The 21469-nt window shown below is 38.8% G+C and overlaps 7 protein-coding genes across 16 annotated transcripts in view; 3 read left to right on the forward strand and 4 right to left on the reverse strand.

Annotated features, from left to right (window-relative positions):
• Positions 1 to 59: 59 nt before the first annotated feature.
• LOC111449816 lies at positions 60 to 1165 on the reverse strand. The gene has a single exon (XM_023089865.1). It carries the CDS (start codon positions 979 to 981, stop codon positions 478 to 480), a length of 504 nt encoding a protein of 167 aa, XP_022945633.1. The 5' UTR covers positions 982 to 1165; the 3' UTR covers positions 60 to 477.
• Positions 1166 to 1478: 313 nt separating this feature from the next.
• LOC111449811 (phosphate transporter PHO1 homolog 10-like) lies at positions 1479 to 6535 on the reverse strand. 2 transcript variants are annotated; one of them, XM_023089859.1, is made up of 13 exons: positions 6210 to 6531; positions 5466 to 6122; positions 5328 to 5376; positions 5119 to 5190; positions 4191 to 4320; positions 3957 to 4077; positions 3618 to 3876; positions 3438 to 3542; positions 3294 to 3338; positions 3064 to 3213; positions 2169 to 2447; positions 1950 to 2086; positions 1479 to 1875 (listed from the first exon to the last, which is right to left on the reverse strand). In XM_023089859.1, the coding sequence occupies exons 2-13, from the start codon at positions 6119 to 6121 to the stop codon at positions 1767 to 1769; spliced, it is 2112 nt and encodes a 703-aa protein (XP_022945627.1). In that variant the 5' UTR covers position 6122; positions 6210 to 6531; the 3' UTR covers positions 1479 to 1766. The 2 variants fall into 2 exon arrangements, with proteins under 2 accessions (XP_022945627.1, XP_022945628.1); XM_023089860.1 differs by lacking the exons at positions 1479 to 1875; positions 1950 to 2086; positions 2169 to 2447 and adding an exon at positions 2821 to 2968 and having other exon boundaries at positions 6210 to 6535.
• Positions 6536 to 7172: 637 nt separating this feature from the next.
• On the reverse strand, positions 7173 to 9885 carry LOC111449817. Its single transcript, XM_023089867.1, has 3 exons — positions 9530 to 9885; positions 8980 to 9053; positions 7173 to 7528 (listed from the first exon to the last, which is right to left on the reverse strand). The coding sequence occupies exons 1-3, from the start codon at positions 9788 to 9790 to the stop codon at positions 7450 to 7452; spliced, it is 414 nt and encodes a 137-aa protein (XP_022945635.1). The 5' UTR covers positions 9791 to 9885; the 3' UTR covers positions 7173 to 7449.
• A 660-nt stretch (positions 9886 to 10545) lies between these two features.
• On the reverse strand, positions 10546 to 11489 carry LOC111449815 (casparian strip membrane protein 3-like). The gene is made up of 3 exons (XM_023089864.1): positions 11213 to 11489; positions 11008 to 11131; positions 10546 to 10914 (listed from the first exon to the last, which is right to left on the reverse strand). The coding sequence occupies exons 1-3, from the start codon at positions 11455 to 11457 to the stop codon at positions 10672 to 10674; spliced, it is 612 nt and encodes a 203-aa protein (XP_022945632.1). The 5' UTR covers positions 11458 to 11489; the 3' UTR covers positions 10546 to 10671.
• A 1389-nt stretch (positions 11490 to 12878) lies between these two features.
• LOC111449576 lies at positions 12879 to 15873 on the forward strand. Of its 5 annotated transcripts, none has more exons than XM_023089518.1 (8): positions 12879 to 13033; positions 13218 to 13304; positions 13834 to 14029; positions 14388 to 14450; positions 14543 to 14590; positions 14729 to 14785; positions 15310 to 15379; positions 15474 to 15873. In XM_023089518.1, the coding sequence occupies exons 3-8, from the start codon at positions 13883 to 13885 to the stop codon at positions 15575 to 15577; spliced, it is 489 nt and encodes a 162-aa protein (XP_022945286.1). In that variant the 5' UTR covers positions 12879 to 13033; positions 13218 to 13304; positions 13834 to 13882; the 3' UTR covers positions 15578 to 15873. The 5 variants fall into 5 exon arrangements, with proteins under 5 accessions (XP_022945286.1, XP_022945287.1, XP_022945285.1 ...); XM_023089519.1 differs by having other exon boundaries at positions 13218 to 13298; XM_023089517.1 differs by lacking the exon at positions 13218 to 13304.
• A 163-nt stretch (positions 15874 to 16036) lies between these two features.
• Positions 16037 to 18887, forward strand: LOC111449575 (methyltransferase-like protein 7A). Of its 3 annotated transcripts, XR_002711660.1 has the most exons (8): positions 16043 to 16439; positions 16539 to 16634; positions 16721 to 16939; positions 17368 to 17464; positions 18256 to 18318; positions 18434 to 18635; positions 18695 to 18756; positions 18787 to 18887. XR_002711660.1 is itself a non-coding variant. In XM_023089516.1 (6 exons), exons 1-6 carry the CDS (start codon positions 16155 to 16157, stop codon positions 18625 to 18627), a joined length of 951 nt encoding a protein of 316 aa, XP_022945284.1. In that variant the 5' UTR covers positions 16037 to 16154; the 3' UTR covers positions 18628 to 18651. The 3 variants fall into 3 exon arrangements, 2 of the variants coding, with proteins under 2 accessions (XP_022945284.1, XP_022945283.1); XM_023089516.1 differs by lacking the exons at positions 18695 to 18756; positions 18787 to 18887 and having other exon boundaries at positions 16037 to 16439; positions 18437 to 18651; XM_023089515.1 differs by lacking the exon at positions 18787 to 18887 and having other exon boundaries at positions 16047 to 16439; positions 18434 to 18726.
• LOC111449574 overlaps positions 18774 to 21469 on the forward strand; it is a 5742-nt gene continuing 3046 nt past the window's right edge. Inside the window, exons 1-3 of one of the 3 annotated variants that reach the window (XM_023089512.1) lie at positions 18774 to 18813; positions 19812 to 19894; positions 20561 to 21232. In XM_023089512.1, coding sequence (XP_022945280.1) covers positions 20845 to 21232 — 388 coding nt within the window. In that variant the 5' untranslated portion in view covers positions 18774 to 18813; positions 19812 to 19894; positions 20561 to 20844. Of the gene's footprint in view, positions 18814 to 19387; positions 19895 to 20100; positions 20430 to 20560; positions 21233 to 21469 lie in introns of those variants that run through there. The other 2 variants (XM_023089513.1, XM_023089514.1) reach the window with 2 other exon arrangements.

Raw genomic sequence — 21469 nt, forward strand, 5'->3', positions numbered from 1 at the left:
TCAAACAGGTCTCTTTTCAACAGTCCACAAGCTTAATTTCCATTCCACAAACAAGAAACCAACAAAGGATCAAATTAATTCTCCACAAAGCCCAGATGAAAAGTTAAACCACACAAATTTCACAAAACAAACTAGAAAGTTTCACGTATTATAGTTCATAAATGGAGCTGTTATTAAGAGAATACATAGTTCATATATGAAGTAACAGGTACAGATTTTTGCCAATGTTTCCAACTATAGTTGGAAGGGGGAATTCAGATGATTCTTGGGAAAATGATATCAGGCGTAATCACCTGAACAATTATTCAGAAATTTGAATTCAATGATAAGTGGTGTAAGGTAAGACCTCTCCTCTCCTATGATAATTTGAAGATCCATTTTCAGTGCACTAAGACAAAAGATCGACAAGAAACTAAATACTCTAAAAAAGTAAGGGTTTATGCCTCAGGAATTAGATCAAACGAGCATCGACGAACTTCACTTACTACCGGCAGAGGCCTTCTGTTCTTCCGAATTGTTAGAACCCTCATTTACCTCGAGGACATTGGAATTTGCATCCGGAGTCATTTCCTTCTCCAATTCGATAATCGCCTCCTCCTCCGCCATCTTCTCCGCCTTCAGAATCGGCTCGTAATAATCCGCATGAGCCTCCATACACTTCTTCAGAGCCCCAGTCACTTCGAAGCACTTCTCAACAATATCCTCCTTGTTCTTCTCCGCCTCCTCGATGCATTTCTCCCACTCTACGAAGCTATCTTTGCACCCGCCCCCTTTCATAAACAAGCAAAACCCACACTCCCCCTCCTCTTCCTCTTCAGGATCCTCCCCTCCACTTTCAGGGATCTTTCCTGATTGATCTGATTCCCCGGAAGATTTTTCCTCAGGAGGAATTGGGGATCCCGATTGCTGTTCATCCTCCAGGGTTTTAGTGGCGGCAGCGTTTGATTCTGCGTCTTGGAGCTTCGAATTCGAAGTGGACATCCTTGTCGGAGCCGGGGGAATCGTTGGATTCAAAGCTAGCTGCGGTGTTGTCGCTCCGTTCTTCCACCGCCGGCTTAAACCCCAAAAACCCTCCGATTACAGGACTTATTTACTTTCTCTTCCTTGTGGCTGAAGCTAAAACGGTCAAAGGATGAGCGCTGACTATAAATTTAGTTAAGAAAATAGGAACACCTACAATTTCAACCCTCTAAACATACTTTGATCCTTAAATACACCTCAAAATGGTTCCAAAATTGACATAGCTTCAATTAAGTAAATTAATTTTATGCCAAATTTAAAATTTGTATTATGTAAAAAACTTATAAAAAAATTGATCTAACTTTATTATATTTGAAAAAGTTACATTTTTAGAGTATAGAGGAGAAGAAGAACCCGACCCGATTGTACGAGGTCACAATTCAACCCAACACTTCTAAATTGAAAAACTAATTCAACCCAACACGTCCCAGACTATCGCAAAGAAAACTTCACCAAAATAACTCAAATAAGTACCTTCGAGATCAAAGTTTTCTTACTAACAATTTCTTCTTTTCATTTACATTTCACTATTTGAATCACGACCACTAGTGTTTAAAAAAAATAATACTACGAGAACTCGATTTTTGAAGAACGTTCAAAGAAAATATTCCAACAAATAAATCATTTCTACGGTTCCAAATAGATTATAGGTTCGAATTCTCATCCACACGAGAAGTTGGAAAGCTTTGCAGTGGCTGAAGTTGACAAGAACTACAGCACATGAACTCTCCAACCTCAATTCTCTTTCAATCATCCTTGCCATCATCATCATCATCGTCGGAGTAGCTGAATGGAAGTGGAACAGACTTGAACGAGCGATACTTGTTAACGTTGTTCAGATGCTCGTTCTCCAAACTGATCACAAAAATCAATGTCAGCTGAAAACCAAAAGCCAAGAGATACTGAGCTGCTCTGCATTAGAAAGTTACCTGAAGAAGTTCCAAAGGCCACGGCGAACGATTTCCAAGCACGATATCGATGTAACTGCAGCAAGTTTTTGAAACGAACGCAAGTTGAATGCTAACACCAGCTGAATCCAAGCAACTCTCAACACTACATTTACTATCTGTTCAGAATCCCATAGAAACATAATTGGATCAGTAGTGGGGAAAAAAGCATAAATGATTGGTTGAAGCAGGTAGCATTACCATGGCTGAAAAATAGACGCGCTTGTTGGACACTAATAGCCGGTCTCTCAAGTACTTGTTCTTTGAGTGTTTTCGCAGAAGTCCCCAGTCAACAACGATGTCCCAGTATGTATTGATCAACATGGAAACTGCAGAACTAATCAAAGCTAGCACCATCCAGCTAACTCCCTTTCTTAACTCACAAGCAGTTCTAATCAGGACTGCAACGATCGTCGAGAGGTATTTCAGAGCGTTGTAGCCATGCATTGCTTCTTTTTCTTCGAGTAAACGACGAACGCACTGCATAACCATTAATACATGCATGAACATGATGAACTCCTGATTTAGGATATCAAAATCTAGAGAGAACCATTTGCAACGTAGCATGAATCTATTCTGAGAAGTAGTCTATGAATCACAGTTCACAACAGGTAAGTCCTTTTCTAACTTCAAGAAGAACAAAAGTAGACGGGGGAAGGTCAGGTGATATAAGAAAAATCACCGCTGAAGCATGGAAGGGCGTTGAGTGGGAGGAATAAAGCAGAGAGACATTCACTTGAAGCCGGGTGCGGGAAGTACATGTAACAGCCCAAAGCCACCACAAACAGATATTGTCCTCTTTGGACTTTCCCTTCCAGGCTTCCCCCAAGATTTTAAAAACGCGTCTGCTAGGGGGAGGTTTCCACGTTTACACACCCTTATAAAGAATGCTTCGTTCTCCTCTCCAACCGATGTGGGATCTCACAGCCCATGTAGCAGTATTCACTAAAGAAAGCATTTCTAAAATCGGGTTTTCGTATCCTCGGGAATGAAACTAGTGCCTGGGGAGGGACGTAATGAAACGGCATACACTAGCCAGCTTAATTTTTTCACTAGCTTTGACAAAAGCATCAGTGGTCAAAAGATCGGTTCATACCTGTAAGAATCGCAGCCAAAATGGTATGACAGCGATAACGAAGGAGAGCGTATTGTAGACGCCATGCGTGTGGCACTTGCTTTGCTTCCTAGAGTGTTCTCCTAAACCGTAGTAGCAAATATACAGCACTATACATCTTGAAGCTTGCACCTAAAATCATTAGCAGCACAGCCCTCAACAACTAAGTTAACTTTCATTTTCCATCATACTAAGAAGTTTAAATGTAGAACCTGACTAGTAAGCTGATCCGCCAAGAAATAATCTGGAAACTTAACCTGCAAGTAAAAACAAAAATCCACTTAATCGAATCCGTTTTCGTTCTTGGTTTGTTCGGGCTCCTCTCAATCTCTCATTTACTCATCTTACTTTATTACCTTGCACAGAGGAGCAGATATACAGCGTAGAAAACTCCGTATAAAGGAAAAACGAACCGACTTGTATAGAATGTTGAATGGGCAAAAGGCGATGAGAAGAACAACCTACACAAAGAACAAACTTCTTCAGAGAGAATGTTGTATAAAGAGGAACTCTGTACAGTGTTTTAGTGATCTTACTGCTGCTGTGCCTAAAGGAACCTTCTCAGCTTCTGTTCGATACTTCCGAGTACTGGGGTCTCGGTCCAAGTATAAACTAGCCAGGAAGCTGGCTGATGCAAATACTGCAAGACCAACACCGAGCAGGAACACTTGCTGACAACCCAATTTAGTTCCTCTCTTGGAACCAAAGATAAATGGATAGTTAACTCCACAACATCTCCAGAAGTGCAAGTCTGCTGCATACATGAGCACATGTAGGACAATGAAGCCAAATAGACTGCAAGATAAATAGCTACTATCTCAGAGAAGACTTCTGGTGAAGCTAAGTACATGAGAACTGTAGGGAACTATTCCTACCTGTAGAGTGGAAATATATTTTCCATGTAATGTGTGCCATCTTCCCTCTCGAGCAATCGTTGAGATAAAATTTTCAAGACCGATGCGGCGAGTAGTGCCACCGTGCAACCAGATAGGAAGCCTGAAAATGAGGTGGGGAAATGAATCCAATCAGTCTGGGGAACTTACCAACATGATGTTTGTTGATGTCTACTTTTGTTTTAAGCAAGAACTTGATAAGAAAAAGGGAATCACCTGAAGAAAATGATACTCTGTGTTTTTCTCTTTTAGTTTTTGGCTTCAAAAGCTTCATTCCTTCTTTGTAATTTGAGTTTGAAAAGTTCTTGATGAAGGCAATTTCCACCATCTTCATGAGATCGGCAACCTAGTTAAGAAAAGAAATCAGCGTCTACAGGAAAATAATACAATAAAGTAGATGGCCGAGTCAAGTATTCACGTTTTTGTCAAATTTTATGTAACAGCCCAAGTCCCCCGCTAGCAGATATTATCATATTTGAACTTTTCCTTACAGGCTTCCCCTCAAAGTTTTAAAACGCGTATGCTAGGAAGAGGTTCACACTCTTATAAGAAATGTTTCGTTCCCCTTTCCAATCGATGTGGGATCTCATAATTCACCCCCCTTGGGGGCACACCACTCGGTACCTGGCTCTAATACCATTTGTAACAGTCCAAGTCTATCGCTAGCAGATATTGTTCTATTTAGGCTTTTCCTTTCAGGCTTCTTTCCCTTTCAGGCTTCTCCTCAAAGTTTTAAAACGTGTTTGCTAGAGAGAGGTTTCCACACTCTTATAAGAAATGTTTCGTTTTCCTCTCCAACTGGTGTGGGATCTCACAATCCACCCTTTGGGGAGCCTAGTGTCATCGCTGGCACACCGCTCGGCACCTGGCTCTGATACCACTTGTAACAGCTCAAATCCACCGTTAGCAAATATTGTTCTATTTGGGCTTTCCCTTTTGGGCTCCCCTCAAAGTTTTAAAACGTGTATGCTAGGCAGAAGTTTCCACACCCTTATAAGAAATGTTTCGTTCTCCTCTCCAACCAACGTGGGATCTCACAATCCACCTTCCTTAGGAGCCCAGAGTCATCATTGGCACACCGAGCAGTCTTATGATATGAGAAACCTGAATCTCTAGGTGAGAACTCAAAGATTTATGATCATACCTCATCAGAAGTTCCTAGATACGAATTGTCCACGATTTCCATGTATGACCTCGCTGCTGCCCTTGATGAAATCTGCACCCAATACAGGCAGGAAAGTATCAACACATACAGATCATATAAACATCTGAAACTTATAAAACATCGCTCCATTTTATAGAACATAATCCAGGAATCAAACTAAATATATTGATATCGATTCAATGCCAGACCTTCTCATACTTTCTCAAGATTCTCGCAAATGCTGACAGGTTCATAAAACTGGTTCATCCCATTTCAAAAGTATAAAAACATGTTAATTCAGTGGTTGAATATCATAAATAACAGCATATAATCTTCTTTGTATATACCTGAATTGCTTTAACGAATAAAGCTTCTGGTAAAACTCAGCAAATGCTTTTTTCAACTGTTCTTCAATCTTGCTTCGATCATCATCATCAGTAACCAAATCATCGAGGACTTTCACATGCTTGAGAATTTCTTGGGAATTTTGGCTGTTTTCCTTTGTTATTTCTTCTAAATGTTCGCTGCTACTTGCTTCTTTGTGAAGTTGTTCCAGTTGTGGACGGCTAATAGACTCTTTTTGAATCTTCCTTCGCAATGCAATCAAAGTCTCCATTTGTTTCTTTAGAACACTTGCTTCGTTGGTCACAGCCTCTACACTTTCCTTGTAAAAGGAATTCACCTTGTTGAGTTCTTCATCAAGTTTCTTAAAAAATTTCACCTCAATCTCTGATATCTCTTGGGACTTCCTGAAATCATGTTGATCTTCGTTTTGGTTCTCAATATCTTTCCCGACATGGGATTTTATTGGTTGAGAGATGAACTCACTGCATTTTCTGTCTACTGCTGGCTTCTTCTTTGAGTATCCGGATGATGCCCTAGATTTCTGAATCTGTTTCTCGCAGGAAATCTCGAGTAATAATCGTTTGAGGCCATTGTAATCCAGATAAGCGTCTGCCCATTCCGGCACCATTTGTTTCTTGAATTCGTTCTTGAACTTCATCCTTTGTGTTCGTTAAAATGTCAGTCAAGCTACACTGATGATTGATGAACATCGTAAAGATAACACAAGAACGTGAAAATCGACTTACCTTTGCTCTGTTTTTTTCCTTTCCCTGTTTTGATCTCAAAGCCTCCTCTGAACCGCTAAGCCTTCTAGCGTCGCCCAAAAATCGGATTCTTACAAGAGTGCGATTGCCGATGAGGCCAGCCAATCGAGTAAGCGACATTATTCGATTCCTGACAGAGTTTGAGCTCATTGGGCGAGTGACACACCCACAAATCGGTGGTATGTCGGCCATGCGGCAGCTCATGCTTGAGTGACGGTGTTGGAGACGATGCATCGTCACCATGGGAATCACACGCGTCCGGATTTGGAACGGACTAAAGTACTTAATGGGAAAGAAATGGATATGGGAGATTACTACTTCATGATCCCATTGCCAATTTGTTATGAAACTCTGCTTGGTAAATCTGCATGACCTGATGATCATGAATTTGCTATTTTTTTTTTAAATGATTAATTTATAGTGACGGCTCCATATTCCAATTTTAGAATTTGCAAACTTAGCAAAAAATTTTAAAATCTAAATCCAAATTTTTTTTTCTATATTCCAATCTTACCCTTTCTTCTCAAAGGGTGTGCTCATGAGGGTGTGAAGAACTCTCTTCAATAGATGTGTTTTAAAACGGTGATGCTGAAGACAGTACACGAGCCAAAACGAACAATATCTACTAGTGATAGACTTGAACAATTACAAATGGTATAAAAACCAAACATCAAACGATGTGCTAGCGATGGACTTGGACTGTTACAAATGATATCAGAGGTCGATACAGGGCGATGTGCCAAAGCGAGGATGCCAGGCTACATCGAATGAGACTCTTATAAATAGTATAAGAATTAGACATCTCCGTGGGCTAAAGACATTACTCATATACAACTTTGTCAACAAATGCACGATTAAGTCTCTGAGGCAGAACAACAAATTCAACAAAAATTTTAAGAGATCCTAACGTTTACCCATAGCAAATTTTTTTTGAAATCATCTATGGAAGAAGAAGAACAAAGGCTAAAAGAGTCGCATTTCAGACATGGTAGAACTTAAGTTTGCTGGTTAAGTACAGAGCAAGGATGTGTTCAAAAGCTAATCAATGGTGTATGTTAAATCTTACAACCTGCGTCCTTTTGAAAGGGAAGTAGAGAAGCAAAATTCAAAGAACCTAATGAAGAAGAATACTCGAAAAGGAAACTATGGCTGCCCCCTTTGTATGGGAAAGATTATTTGGGGATTTATGCGCTTACGGTCCGTCCTTTTTGCCCTGCATTGCTCATCTGGCTGAGTTATCCTGCTCCCCTGTTCTTCCACTGCAACAATAGAAGTGAGGCAGCTTGACCTTACCGCAACTCCTGCAATAACAACACAGTCAGCCCCATGAACATTCTTGAAAACTATGGCCAGTTTACATAATCACAAATACTATGGGCTGATTTTATCAAAATATCAGATTTTGTACAAGTCATATGAACCAAATATTTGTCGTATCATTGCAAGGCAAGATTGATGGAATCCTTATGTGAGATCCGACATCGGTTGGAGAGGGGAATGAAGCATTCTTCATAAGGGTGTGGAAACCTCTCCCTAGTAGACGTGTTTTAAAAATCTTGAGGGGAAGCCCGAAAGAAAAAATCCAAAGAGGACAATATTTGCTAACGGTGGACTTGGTATGTTATAAATGGTATCAAGGTCAAACACTAGGCTGTGTTCCAGCGAGGACGCTAAGCTCCAAAGGGGGTGGATTGTGAGATCTCACATGTGCCAACGAGAACGCTGGGTCCTGAAGGGGAGTTGATTGTGAGATCCCACATCGGTTGAAGAAGGGAACGAAACATTTTTTATAAGGGCGTGGAAACCTCTTCCTAGTAGGCGTGTTTTAAGAACCTTGAGGGAAAACCCAAAAGGGAAAGTCCAAAAAGGACAATATTTGCTAGCAGTGGTCTTGAGCTGTTACACCTTAGATAAATTTCGAAAGAAAAATTAATGGATACTTTTCGGGCTGTAGAATCAGGAGAGATTTGTTTGATGACAATCAAACATAAGAAATAAATGCAATGCAACCCATCAGCATGTGAAGAAAAATAAAGCAGCATACACTTCGTTCGTTAGATAAAAACTACAATCCATGTTTCTTCGCTTCACTTCAGTGAGGCTAACATGTTAAAGATGTTACTAAACAAATTCTGCAATCAGAAACATTCTTATATTTACATTTCATGATGTTCTAAGTAAATATTATTCTGGGATTTATTTCAAACAAGATGCCCAGAATGAAGTAAAGAAAAGAAAAATTGAAACTCTGGCTAGCCATCACAGTCAATTGGCATCCTTGTCACTATCAGCCATGACACCAGCTGATTCCATTGTTAAAGACTACAAAGTAAATATAAGTTTTCTCTAACACTTGGCGTCAGCCACTAACAAGAGAAAACCAATCGTCTCGGTGAACTGAACTACAGGTCTAACAATTTGTGAGAACTTAACTAGCATACTGAAATACATTTGAAATGAAGCAAAAACTTACAAAATCACAATCAGGTAAGTTCAGGTCATGTGAAAAAACAGCTCCCCAACAATGATGCAATAATGTATGCAATTACTAGATGTTGAGTTTAACAACATATGTGGGGATGAGTAAGCCTCTGACCTCTTGATCGAGAGTATTTGTCTTACCAGTTGAGCTATGATTAGATGAACCGTGTTTTGATATCAAAATGAACAACATTCAAGCAGAGAAACCTTCCTAAAAGCTAAGATCAATGTTGAAGACTAATTTGTTAAGGCAAGGAGGGGAGAGCCTTACTTGCACCGAATTATAACTGGAATAGGTTTTAGAGCCTTTGGGCCATTTCTTATGCCCCTTTTATGTGGAGAAGTCTGCAAAATATAGACATGAACACTTTTCTCAAAATTCCCAATAAATCAAAAGAAGAACAAGTTATAGAACAGGAGCTTTCAAAATCTAGCAGAGTCCTAAATGAATGTTTCAAATATACATGAACAGAGTTATGTATTCAGATATCAACATGGTAGAGTCATAAGAATTTAAAGTCCAATAGAAAACATATGATATCAAGCGCATCAACCAAAGAAACATAACAAGAATGAAGGTCTAAACAATATTAAAGACAAATCTGATATATCCTAAAGTACAAATGGAAATGCTCCCTAAAATATTCGGACGCTACAAGTTCATATCTAATACTTTCAATAACATCTTACATATCCCACAACTTCCATGTGAAATTTTAAGTTTAAACTTCTTCCATAAGTAACATATAGATTAAGTTTCTACTCTAAGAATAGGATCTTCTCAGCGTATGATTATTTGAAAATAGGAGGAAATTCAATACCTTCCTCTTAGGAACAGCCATGAGCTCCATCGACCCGGAAAAAGATAGACTGGGGAAACCAAATCCCACAATACTGCAGTTGTTGATCCCGTCCCTATCAGATTCATGGTTAAACTCCGGCAGAACAAGCGGCGGCGCGGAATCCTTACGGTATATGATCCCAGTTATCGGCGAAGAATGGGGTAAAACATTAGCCATCGCCTTCAACCCAAACATCGAACCCGTCTGACCCTCGACCGCCCTCAAAATCCTCAACGCCATAGCTGCGAGCAAGTGGCAGTGCTGCTTTCAGTATACCGGCGGTGCAAATCGGCCTAAGATGACGACGGGGTTTTAGGAATTTGGAAATGCCCACAATACAAATCGACGGCGTCGTTTTAACGAGTCCAGGGCCAATGGGCCGATAAGAGGCTTGGATCCCTAAGCTCGGCCCAAAAGCCCAACTCCCGTCGTTACAGGAACATTTTCAACATATTAAACAATAAATTGGGAAATGGGAACGAAAATTTAGATTTTTATATTTATTAATTCGATGCAAAAATAATTGAATAATAAGTTATCATCAATACCAATTATAGACCGCACTCTCTTGTTCTGTCCTGATTGAGCTGTTGGCGGAGATCCTGTGGGCAACTGATAAGACCAATGTTTGATCTGATCCAATACTGACTCGTGGATTTGTGCCCACCTAGATCATCGTCTAGCCGAGCCAAGAATGACAACCAAGCATCACCAAAAGTGAGTTTAGTCTTGTAGCACAGTTCTACCTGCACTGTGCGGGTGAAATTGATCGTTTTTTAACCAAGCCATGTTCTATTTCTATAAGCCGAGAAGTTAATACCTACCCTTTTGATCCTTGAGATTTAATTAGTTTGTTTCTAATAAAACTTATGTAATCAAATTTACCAGAATTTTTTTTTATTGGGATAGTTTGTTACTCAGGTTTGAATTGACTTCCATAAACAAGTTTGATTCAGGTAAAAATGAATAAATGAGTGGACAAAATATTACGTACCAATATGAACATAGTTCAACTAGCATTAAACGTTTACTCTCAATTAAGAGGTCATAAGTTCGAATTCTCCACTTTCTTGATATTTAACAACATAAGCTCTTGAACTATACACGTTCAAGTTTCTGATTCATAAATTATAAAGTTGAGTGTTCGTGATGCGTTGGGACATAGCTATAGCCGAAAGAGTAATCAAAAGCACCAAAACAAAAACTGCACCAAAAGAGCCGATTAAAGATTGAGAGCTACGTCGACAAAAGGAGTTGAATTGGGAGCAAAACGAGGCCCAATTGACAACCATGTTGCCCTGATACACCAAGTAAACCACAGACGCCGCAACCGAAGCGCCCGCCGTCACAAGAGCCATAGCCATCTTCCATGAACATTTAAATCATTCATAAACAACCACCAAACGCACAACAAATGAGCAAAAATTGAAAAAAAAAACTACACAAACAAAACATACCGTGTCAAAGATGAGCAAAGTGAGCCTTGGAGTGACTGATGCAACTTTCACCATTTGGAAGATGGATAGAGGTAGCGAAAGAAAGAGATACCCACAAGCTACCGAATTCGCAAGCACGAAAAACCTGTAACAATAAAAAAAGGTGCATCGACAACATAGTTCAACTAGTTAAAACATAAGCAAGAAATTCGAGGTTCGAGATTACACAAACATAGGAAGATCCTTATAAACGGCTTTGAATTGAGTCGACTGAGTTGAAAATGGGAGAGTTTGATTGGCTGTGCCCATTACAATGGCACTGCACAGAGTACCCATGAGTGCCACTACTCTCAGCACTAAGTCCACTATGGGCAGCCCTCTCTTAGCCCCTCCGCCTCCAAATGGGTATCTAATTTTTGAACCCAATGGCACTTCACCCTCTGATTTTGCCTTTGACTGATCCATTTCCATTTTGAAAGTCTTGTAAATTCTTTCAATGCTTTAAGTACTGTGTGTTTGCAAGTGGGATTTGCTTAAAGTGACAAACAAAAGTGGGTATTAGGTGAATTTGTGATGTGTTTGAGGATTTCATATGATCTAAGCCATAGTGGATTTGTAATTATGCCATTGGAGGTTATGAGCTAGCTTGGCTGTTTTCTTTTTGAAGTTATTTTACTGGCTCTCGCTTTAGACTCGTGTTTATCTTGATTACTTCATTAAATATTTTTAATCCAAGATTATCTCCTATTTCTTTTTCCGATTTAACTTAAAAGTTTTTAAAATGTGTGTGGTAAGTAGAAGTTTTCACGCTCTTATAAAGAAGGCTTCCTTCCTCTCTTCAATCGATGTGATATCTCACAATCTACTCCCTTCAGAGTCCGGCATCCTCTCTGGCACACCACCTGGTGTCCACTTTTCTTTGGGGCTCAGCGTCCTTGCTGGTATATCACTCTGTGTTTGGCTTTAATACTATTTGTAATAGCCCAAGTCCACCACTAGTACATATTGTCCCTTTTGCGCTTTCCCTCTTGAGCTTCTTCTCAAAGTTTTTAAAACGTGGAGAGATTTCCACACCCTTGTAAAAAAGTGCTTCGTTTTTCTCCCCAACCCATGTGGGATCTCACAGTAACAATGGATGATAGTGTAAGGAATAAAACAAGTTGAATTTGAGGGTAATTTTAGAATAAACGTTGTTTAGGAGATACTTAGAGTGCGAGTTTGCTTTAGGGTAAAGTCCTGCTTGAATTAGAGAGGAATTGCCAAGCTCGAGAAACCAACGAGTTTAGTCAGGTCAGAATGTTTCTAAGGCTCGACTTCTTAAACCTATTGCACTCGAAACGTTTTTTTAGTAAAAGTACTAAAATTACGAGAATAGTAACTAGTAATATATTTATTCATTCAAAAGTGTTTCGGTCACCTCAAGTGTACTGGATGGTAGTGTAAGAAATAAAACGAGGTGAATTTAAGGGTATTTTTGGAATGAACATTGTTCGGGAGATATTTAGGGTAAAGTCCCACTTGTACATGAGAGGAGTTGCTAAACTCGAGAAACCAACGAAATTGAATAGTCAGGTCAGCATTTTCTCTAAGGCTCGACTTCTTGAACCTACTGGACTCCAAATATGATTTTTACGAACCCGTTCTTTATAAACCTTCTATTTAAACTCCAAAATTTATAATAATATTTAGTAACATATTTATTTAATGTTTGGTTCTTAAGCAAAATATTTTTAAATATTTTTGACGTTTTAAAAAAAGACAAATGTACTTGGGCCCAAAATGGAAAGCCCAATAATCACAATGGACGAGCAGCCCAGAATATGCGGCCCACGAACGCCATCACCAACCACGCGCTCTGATCTCATGTAATTCGCGTAAATTCTAGGCTTTGTTTGGTTGGTAAACGCGAACACTGTTCAATAAGACACTGGATTTAGGCAGAGGAAAGGAACAATCAGTATACACCGGATTTGCTCCTGATCCGTCCTCGGATCCTCCGCCTCTAATTTATTCATCAGTTCTGATTGCGATCTTAGCCTCCGGTAATGTAAGTTATTCATCTAAACCTTCTTCGGATTTTGGATTATGAGATCGAACAACGATGGTCAATTAAATGACTGATAATCCAATTTCGTTGTTATCAGATTGTTATTGTTTTGGCACTGTCCATTCATTTCCTTAAGTCTGTGGAAGTTCGTTTGTAATTTAAATATCATGATTGCTTCTTGCAGGTGAAGTTCATATTGGTTTAGATTTAGCTCCATTAATGAATCGGATTAGTTCTGTTTGGACATGGGAGCAATGATATTGGGGTGAAGGTTTTGAATTCGAATTTCTTTTTTGTGGGTTGATTAAATACGTGATTTAATTTGCTACGTACGATTCTGGAAAATGTAAATTTGCTTAGGGTGATTGTGGAAACTGTACGATTGACAGAGCATCATAACTCATAAGATTTATTCCAAATTCCAATTTGAGGCATTGTTTTTTTCGGTCAATAATGGTACGAAAGAGGCTTTCTCTTTGTCGTTTTCTCCTACGTTTCGTGTTTGGTTGAAATAATTGACTTGTCATACTTCTCTATAAAATCCGGCATTTGGACCAATTACATCATTTCGGCTTCTGGTAAGTATATCATTTGAATTGATTTGGACCCGGATGTGTAATTATCTTGATGTGATTGAGTTAAAATTTTCTAGAAATGGTAGCATTTTCGTGCGAAATGTTCTCTGTCAAAGGGCGCTTTACTTGTGAATGTGATTATGGAATTTGAACTGGGTTTTTTAGTCCGTGATTGCAGGTAAATGATTTTTGAGCCACCCTTTTGACTTGTTTCATCACTTGCAGTTTATATACCGTTCACCTTCGCCCATAGTTTTTGTAACGAAGGGGAACAATGTCAGAAAAAAATATCGAGGAAGTTAAGGAGAAAGTCATTGCTGATATTCTCCCACAAAATCAAGATCATTGTGAGAAGTTTGAGGAAGAAATACCAGGCCCAGATAAGAAAGAAGAAAATCCTATGCCTTCACAGCAGAAAGAGGTTAGTGCTGTTTCTGTATTTATGGAGTGGTTCTCTTGTGTGTCTGTCAATGGAGAATTTTAAAATTCTCGATGTTTGAAATGTAATGTCTGTTATTTCCAGTTTTCTCAGTGATCTCAAATAGGAAATCTCTGATTTTTATGCAAAGATTTGGATTTTGTAAGCGACTTTTTCTTGCCTTTGCATAAAGCTGGGCCATAAAGGGGAAAAGCTAAATAAAAATAGCCTTGATGAGGCAGGAGAAAAAATGTTTCTTTCCCTGTCTTGTTCCTGTTTTTTACTGCATGTTGGTCATGTGGTGTCATCAAGGTTTGTCATAATTTGTTTGGTAACAGTCTGATATAATGGTTTTAAACAGGAGGAGATCATCAAGAAGAAGTACGGAGGAATAGTGCCAAAGAAGCCTCCTTTGATATCAAAAGTAATTATTGGTTATCTTTCAGTTACCCTTTTGGGATTTTACTTCCATTCAAGTCCTCTATGGTGACAACTGCAAATGTTCCTTTTGTCTAGGACCATGAACGTGCCTTTTTCGATTCTGCTGATTGGGCATTAGGGAAGGTACTCCTTTAGATTTTACTAAAACTGCTAATTGGATGCTAAATATAAAGATATGGATGAAATTTTGATCTTGATTGGATGACCCAAGTTTGATGCGATTGTCTTGCCTAACTACTCCTCCTTTGACTTCTGCAACAGCAAGGAGGTGCTCAAAAACCTAAAGGACCACTTGAAGCACTCAGGCCAAAGTTGCAGGTGCGTGATGTTTAATAAATAATAAAGAGTGGGGAATCTTTGTCTGTTCATTATACTTGACGTGCTTTTTAAATATATAAATCGCCTTTTGATCTTCAGTAATAGTTTAGTAGCTGTTAATCATTCTCCCACTTGCTAAAAACAAACCAAATGTTTAATGTGAAGTTGATTGGTCTTCCCAAAAAACAACTGAAACTTTAGTAAGATAATGTACTCTCAGTAATTACCATAGCTGGATTGTGTCTTCCAAACTAATCTTTCCTGGATGTGATCTGAAAGACCACTTGGAATCCATACAGGATATTACGTCTTTGCTTAAATTGGTGTGGTTTGCTTTCCTTTGAGACTTGTCTTTCCTCTCCCTGTGCTTCTTTTCATTGCAAAAAAGAGGGAAAAAGAAGAACGAAAAATAAAGCACCATTTCATATGGAATGTGTTGTTCATTGTGTTCGTATATTTAGTGGAGTGATTATGCTGTTTGTAGTATTTGCTGATGTTTTTATTACCATTGTTGTTATGATCAGCCAACCCCACATCAGCAAGTCCGTTCAAGGCGCTCGGCTTATGCTCCTGCTGATGCCGATGATGGTGAAGGTATGAGCCACATTTTCTCTTTTTTTACAGCCAAGACTTCTAATTTACGACAGGAAATGATAAATACTTTGCTTTATTCTTCGGCTTCCCGCAGGGCATGAAGGCAATATCGACCCCGCTGCAGAAAAGGATCAGCAACCCACATTAGAAAGTGGCTGTAATGATCACGTTTCTGAGGAAAAAGCGTGCAAGGAATAGCTGTCTGGACGAAAGAACTTGATCTATTCATACTGAGCAGCATCCTAAAGTCCTTTAATGAAACCAATAAGTGAAACATGCTGAATTTTAAGCTTCACTTGTTACGATTGATCATGCTATGTGGGACGTTGTAATGCTTTCTATGCTTTGAAGTTATGAATTCAATCCTTAGATTGCATTCGAGAATTATTTAGTCTTATAGCTAGCTTTCGCTGTCTCAAGGGCGTTCAATACCATATGTTATACACCAATATACCTTCTGTTATAATGCAGAATTTATACCTCCAGGTTTCCTATTTTGCATTTCTTGTACGTTCTAAAACTTTTGAGTTAAGTAGCGATTATCACCGTTCGATTCTTATACAATCGAAAGATAATTGGTTAAGGATAATTTTAGAACTGGCCGAGCCTTGAACATTCAACGGTTAGTTGCACTAATTTCTTGTCTGTCCAGTAAATTTGGAATAAGAATTGAGAAGATAACAAGTGGTTTATGCTTAGATTGATTCACGAATCTTGTGGTTACCTTTTTTAATAACAACGACAAATATCTCTGCAATCACACACACAAAGCAACATGATCCTTTACGCTTCTCCACCAAGCTCAATCATCTTCTCCAAACGCAATGCGCCTCAACAAGCCACGCCAAGAACGCCATCGCCCTCCAACTGTGCGCGCCAGAGCAGTCAAGAAGCGCCAAATGGAGCCAATCCGAAGCCACTATCACCATTCCCACGCTTGTTTTGCCACAACCGCTGTTCTTGCATATGCGGAAGGAGGCTTTTCATTGAAGCAGCAGCGACTTCTCTGTTCCCTCTAAGTTCTTCAATGGCTTCTTCTAATTCATCCTCTGATTACACAGTGCGTATTTTCTATCTAAGCACACTGATGGGGTTTTCTCCTTATCCAGTTTCCTACTAAAACCCAGATGGTAAAGTTCGTTAGCTTTGTTGTGTATAGGCTATATTGAACAGGGTTCATCCTCCTAAGCCAGATTGGTACGAGGATTTCTACGCGTCTGTTCTAGCTAATGGCATGAAATTGTACGAAGCGGAGGTTGGAGCTAACTTACGTTACAATTGATTACAATTTGTGAGTCGCTAACATTGTTTTCTATGTTTTTTGCAATCTTTCATACCTAGATTGCCGATTACAAGTCCCAGATGTTTGCCACTTTAAGAGGGAAAGCCCAGAAAGTCCTGGAGATCGGAATTGGCGCGGGTCCTAACCTTAAATATTACGCTGGTGAAGAAGGTATGAAGGTTTATGGTGTGGATCCAAACCCCAAGATGGAGAAATATGCTCGCGAAGCAGCACAGAATGCTGGTCTGCCAGCTGATAACTTTGAGTTTAAACAAGCGGTATGGCACTATATAGAACTCTGCTTCCTTACTGAACTTCATAGAATTATTGATAGAAGCAGAGCAGTGATGTCAGGTCCTTGTCTTTGTTATTGAATGTGAAAACCTTTCTGATTTAGGTTAATTATTTGACCCATGAACATCCCAGTTGGTACAAATGGGTTTCATTTTTTCAACATTATTGGTTTGACAAGCCTGATGGATAGGGTAACTTCCATTGTATTATCAGTAAAGTTCTGTGCCTTTTTACCTACTTTGTTTGACGAGAAATGTTGTGTTTCTGAGGTATTAAAGCCATTGAATGCATCCTTAGAACTAGAAGTTGATATCAATTTGTAGGAGTTTGTGCTTTCAAGGTTTATATTTGAAAAATGATGTTTACTCGTTACGGAACTTTAGATTTATTGATATCTATGATCTTTGGCTAGGTCGGGGAGGCTATACCATTACCCGATGCTTCTGTCGATGTTGTCGTTGGAACACTCGTCTTATGTTCTGTGTCGAATGTCGACATGACTCTAAAGGGTAATACCTTCTTTTCATTATAGTTTGGTGGAGAATTTGACATCTTTTAGTTAGATGAATGATGTTTCCAAAACTCTGAAACTTCAAATAGGCAACTTCATAGAACGGAATCTGAGAACTGAGATTGACTTTGCTTCTGCCTTTTGGAAATCTGTCGATTGCTTGATTGATGATAGCGTAACAATGTATAGTTGCTTAAGAATTCAGGCAGGAGAAGAAAAACCATGGATTTAGCTACGATAGCTTATGCTCAAAGTGAACAATATCATACCATTGTGGAGGAATGTGATTCCTAACATGGTATCAGAGCCACGTACTTAACTTAGCTATGTCAATAGTATCCTCAAATGTCGAACAAAGAAGTAGCGAGTCTCGAAGGTGTAGACAAAAGTGACTCAAGTGTCAAACAAAGGGCGTACTTTGTTCGAGGGCTCCAGAGAAGGAGTCTAGCCTCGATCAGGGGAGGCTCTTTGAGAGCTTCATAGGCCTCAAGAGAGGCTATATAGTGTACTTTGTTCGAGAGGCGGATTGAGGATTATTGAAAGGAGTAGTTCCACGTTAGCTAATTAAGAGGAAAATCGTGGGTTTATAAGTAAGAAATACTATCTCCATTTGTACGAGGCCTTTGGGAGAAACCAAAAGCAAAACCACGAGAGTTTATGCTCAAAGTAAGCAATATCATATCATTGTAGAGATCCGTGATTCCTAATATTTTACTTAAGAGACTGTCAAATAGACTAATCGAGTTCTTGAATCTCAACAAAAGCTGCATTTCTTTTGGTGGTGTGCAGAGGTGAAGAGGGTTCTGAGACCCAATGGACTATACATATTCGTCGAACACGTGGCTGCAGAAGGTATAACACCGAATCTTACCTACTCATCGGTTCGGGAAAACCGCTTATTTAGACATAACATAACCAATGGGGCACTTTTGTTATTGTTGTTGTTGTTGTTGTTATGTCGATGTAGAAGGAACCGTGCTTCGGTTTGTACAAGACGTGCTCGATCCCCTACAGCAGTTAGTTTCTGATGGATGTCACCTCACCAGGAGGACAGGGCAGAGTATAAGTGAAGCAGGGTTTTCAAATGTTGATCTAAACATGGCTTCCTTCTCTAATGCTGCCTTCATAAATCCCCAAGTTTTTGGAGTTGCTCATAGATGACAAGAAATGGAACACGTTCCCACATTTTCATTGTCTTCTTCTTCTATGCTTTGTTTCTTTGCTGCAGGCCCATGATTGAAGCAGGAGAAACACTGATAACTCAACCATGAGCTTGAATATCCACATCTTCAGCCCCCCAAAACGATTCTTTTACCGTCCGTTCATCTCTTCCACCGGTCGGGTCAGGTCAGAGTAGAGACTGAGAAGCCTTCTCCATTTCTGTTTCCGTTCTCGCCTCTTAATTCATTTTTTCATATTTGGCAAAAATTTTCATTTATTTTTACGGGAATTGGGCGTAGATTTCTAGACAGTGAATTTACAGGAGTGTGTGCTCGTATATTTTTCTATATATATACACTTTTTAAAAATTATTTATTAAAAAAAGATAATTTTTATTAAAAAAAATAAAAGATCATCATCGATCCCAAAATATTTTTTTTAAGTAAAAATATATTATCGTATTCTACCTACTTTCTACCTATATATATAAAATGGGACGGGAAAATGTAAACCTTACTCGTTTGGGTAATAGACAAATAAATATTCTCTATTTCCGTTGTCGGTTTAAAAGAAAATTATTTGTTTACTTATAAACTCTAATTCTATTTTTGTATTTATTTATATTTGAACTAAAATTAAAAAATAAAAAAGTATATGCAAGTAATGATAGAATTAATTATAGAATGTGATATTATTTTAGAATATCTCTAAATAATATGCTATTCAACATGTATTTATATATAATTAATTATCCTATGAATTCTTACAATAATATATAGATTGAATGAATACTTTTGACAAAGTTGTTGAGTTTGATTATTAATGCAATTATTGGTACCTATTTAATCTCCTAACTAATAAATACAACAATCATAGCCTAAAAAAGAAAAATACATATTTTATTAAATTATAATAATTGTATTTTTTATTTAAAAAAATAGTTTAATTTTTGTTTTGCATGCAAATGATTGCTTTAATGGCAAAACTTAGGATATATTACTTGTCCAAAATTATAAATAAAGAATTGCGTGAGGACTTTACTGCAAAGTTTCAGATATTTAAGGGGTGTCAATGCAATTTCGAGCAACTTTAACACCCTTTGCCAAAAAGTTCCTAACTCCTTTCTGGCTGCACTTATACAAACAAAGCTTACAGGTCTCCTCCCTTCGTCTCCGACAAACTAGGGTTTTCTTTCCGTTCCGACAGCCGGTGATTGGTGTCGCTCGGGCTTTCCCTTCAGAATCGATGCTTTTCTGTCTCTGAAAATGTAAGGACCTTTTTGTTCCTCGAAGCTTTGTGTAATTTCGTCCTTTGTTCTTTGAAGAACTGTTTTGATTACTGCCCTAAACTTTAGGCTCAATTTTTTGTATGATTGTTTCTCTGTGTTCGTTTTCGTAAGTGCGGAAGCCTTTTTCCCCTTTTTTTTTTCGTTTTCTTTTTATCTTTTTCCCATGGTCCATGTTCTGTGTCTTCTTTTCTCCTTCCATCTTTCTTCGTGAATAGTTTTCGTTTTCTAGTGCTTTACTTTTACCTCTGCAATTATTTCGTGTCAAATTATTGTGGATTCTTGTTTATTTCGCCTTCAATTTTCGAAGTCTGGGTTTCCTATTCTGTAGATTTCATTTATGGTTGTTGAACATATATGTATATAATTACAGGGAATTTGTAAGCTGGCTTGTTCACCTCTGATTTTGATTATTTGATGATATTCTGGTTTCATTTAATTTTTGGGCTTCCTTGGGGGTGGGGGTGCTCGAGGTCGATAGTTCTGTCTACTATTTGCATGATTCTTTGCTTATAATGTATGTTGTTTACCTGTTTGCAGTTCATAACTTCATAATGTGCTCGTTAAATTGCCTATGCGCTTTCTTACTGTTGGCTTGATATGGTTATGACTTATTATGGCTACCATTTTTTTTTTTTCTGATGGCAGTTAAGCTGTGGTTGGCTCATGACTTTGTAGAGATTCTGGGACATAACAGAGTCTGTGCTTGTTATCTGTTGGAGAGAGTAAAGGCATTTGTGAATTTTTTAGTAACTTTAGAGGTCGTTCGCTTATCGGAGTGTGGATTTTGGCTTCCAAATGTTGCTGTATTTCACGATGTAGCTTGAAATAAAGAAGTATACGACATAAAAGTAATTTAAGTGGCATGATTTCTGGTTTGTGTTTTAAGAGTTGAGCACGGGCAGAGACTGTCTAAGGAAGCTGATAGCTAAATGGGGTCTCTCTGTTGTGTGGCTGCGAGACCACATGGATCGAATGCAGCTAGCAGGGATTGGTCTCTGGGTCCTCACGAGCCTTTCTGGCATACAAATACAAGCTTTTCACCACCACCATCAAGATGGGATATCCAGTTTCAATCTGATGGGTTGCCACATGGTTGGCATGATGGTGTGCAACTGTATGGGTCATCTACATCATCTAATAGTAAAGAAAGTCGCAGCTGGATAAGGGGCAACAACCATCTTTATGCTCACACTTCTGCATCTGATGGTGCTGGGTTGTTTTTGAGTAGTCCATCTGACATCTCACAAGGCCCTCAATGGACACCTCCAGCAATTCAGGAAATCAATATTGATGGTCATGAAACTTCAACCAAAAGGGGTACTATTACTGTTATTACATCATGTTTTTCTGTAACCATATCTTTTCTCTCATCATTGCGGGTGCATATGAAACTTCACGGGCAATTGAGTAATCTGCTGTTGAATTCAATGTCTTTCTTGGGCTATATTTTTCTGGGTTCTAAAAGAGTAGAATTGTTACTTTCTTATCATGGTAGAATCATTACCTAATGGTGTATGTGTGCTTGCTGCACTCCCAAACATGGGGGGGGGGGGG

Source organism: Cucurbita moschata, unplaced genomic scaffold, assembly GCF_002738365.1.
Source record: "Cucurbita moschata cultivar Rifu unplaced genomic scaffold, Cmos_1.0 Cmo_Scf00011, whole genome shotgun sequence".
NCBI classification, from domain to species: Eukaryota; Viridiplantae; Streptophyta; class Magnoliopsida; order Cucurbitales; family Cucurbitaceae; genus Cucurbita; species Cucurbita moschata.

What these genes read in the sequence shown, in the direction of transcription:
- LOC111449816 (XM_023089865.1), bottom strand. Translation starts at nt 981, where the DNA reads ATGTCCACTTCGAATTCGAAGCTCCAAGACGCAGAATCAAACGCTGCC.
- LOC111449576 (XM_023089518.1), top strand. Translation starts at nt 13,883, where the DNA reads ATGTCAGAAAAAAATATCGAGGAAGTTAAGGAGAAAGTCATTGCTGAT. An exon ending in TGCCTTCACAGCAGAAAGAG is followed by an intron (nt 14,030 to 14,387) that starts GTTAGTGCTGTT and finishes GGTTTTAAACAG; the next exon opens with GAGGAGATCATCAAGAAGAA. An exon ending in CTGATTGGGCATTAGGGAAG is followed by an intron (nt 14,591 to 14,728) that starts GTACTCCTTTAG and finishes CTTCTGCAACAG; the next exon opens with CAAGGAGGTGCTCAAAAACC.
- LOC111449811 (XM_023089859.1), bottom strand. Translation starts at nt 6,121, where the DNA reads ATGAAGTTCAAGAACGAATTCAAGAAACAAATGGTGCCGGAATGGGCA. An exon ending in CGGATCAGCTTACTAGTCAG is followed by an intron (nt 3,214 to 3,293) that starts GTTCTACATTTA and finishes TAATGATTTTAG; the next exon opens with GTGCAAGCTTCAAGATGTAT. An exon ending in TTTGGCTGCGATTCTTACAG is followed by an intron (nt 2,448 to 3,063) that starts GTATGAACCGAT and finishes ATGGTTATGCAG; the next exon opens with TGCGTTCGTCGTTTACTCGA.
- LOC111449817 (XM_023089867.1), bottom strand. Translation starts at nt 9,790, where the DNA reads ATGGCGTTGAGGATTTTGAGGGCGGTCGAGGGTCAGACGGGTTCGATG. An exon ending in TGGCTGTTCCTAAGAGGAAG is followed by an intron (nt 9,054 to 9,529) that starts GTATTGAATTTC and finishes TATATTTTGCAG; the next exon opens with ACTTCTCCACATAAAAGGGG. An exon ending in CCAGTTATAATTCGGTGCAA is followed by an intron (nt 7,529 to 8,979) that starts GTAAGGCTCTCC and finishes TTGTTATTGCAG; the next exon opens with GAGTTGCGGTAAGGTCAAGC.
- LOC111449575 (XM_023089515.1), top strand. Translation starts at nt 16,155, where the DNA reads ATGATCCTTTACGCTTCTCCACCAAGCTCAATCATCTTCTCCAAACGC. An exon ending in ATTCATCCTCTGATTACACA is followed by an intron (nt 16,440 to 16,538) that starts GTGCGTATTTTC and finishes TGTTGTGTATAG; the next exon opens with GCTATATTGAACAGGGTTCA. An exon ending in CGAACACGTGGCTGCAGAAG is followed by an intron (nt 18,319 to 18,433) that starts GTATAACACCGA and finishes ATGTCGATGTAG; the next exon opens with AAGGAACCGTGCTTCGGTTT.
- LOC111449815 (XM_023089864.1), bottom strand. Translation starts at nt 11,457, where the DNA reads ATGGAAATGGATCAGTCAAAGGCAAAATCAGAGGGTGAAGTGCCATTG. An exon ending in AAGGATCTTCCTATGTTTGT is followed by an intron (nt 11,132 to 11,212) that starts GTAATCTCGAAC and finishes TTATTGTTACAG; the next exon opens with GTTTTTCGTGCTTGCGAATT. An exon ending in CTTTGCTCATCTTTGACACG is followed by an intron (nt 10,915 to 11,007) that starts GTATGTTTTGTT and finishes TGTTCATGGAAG; the next exon opens with ATGGCTATGGCTCTTGTGAC.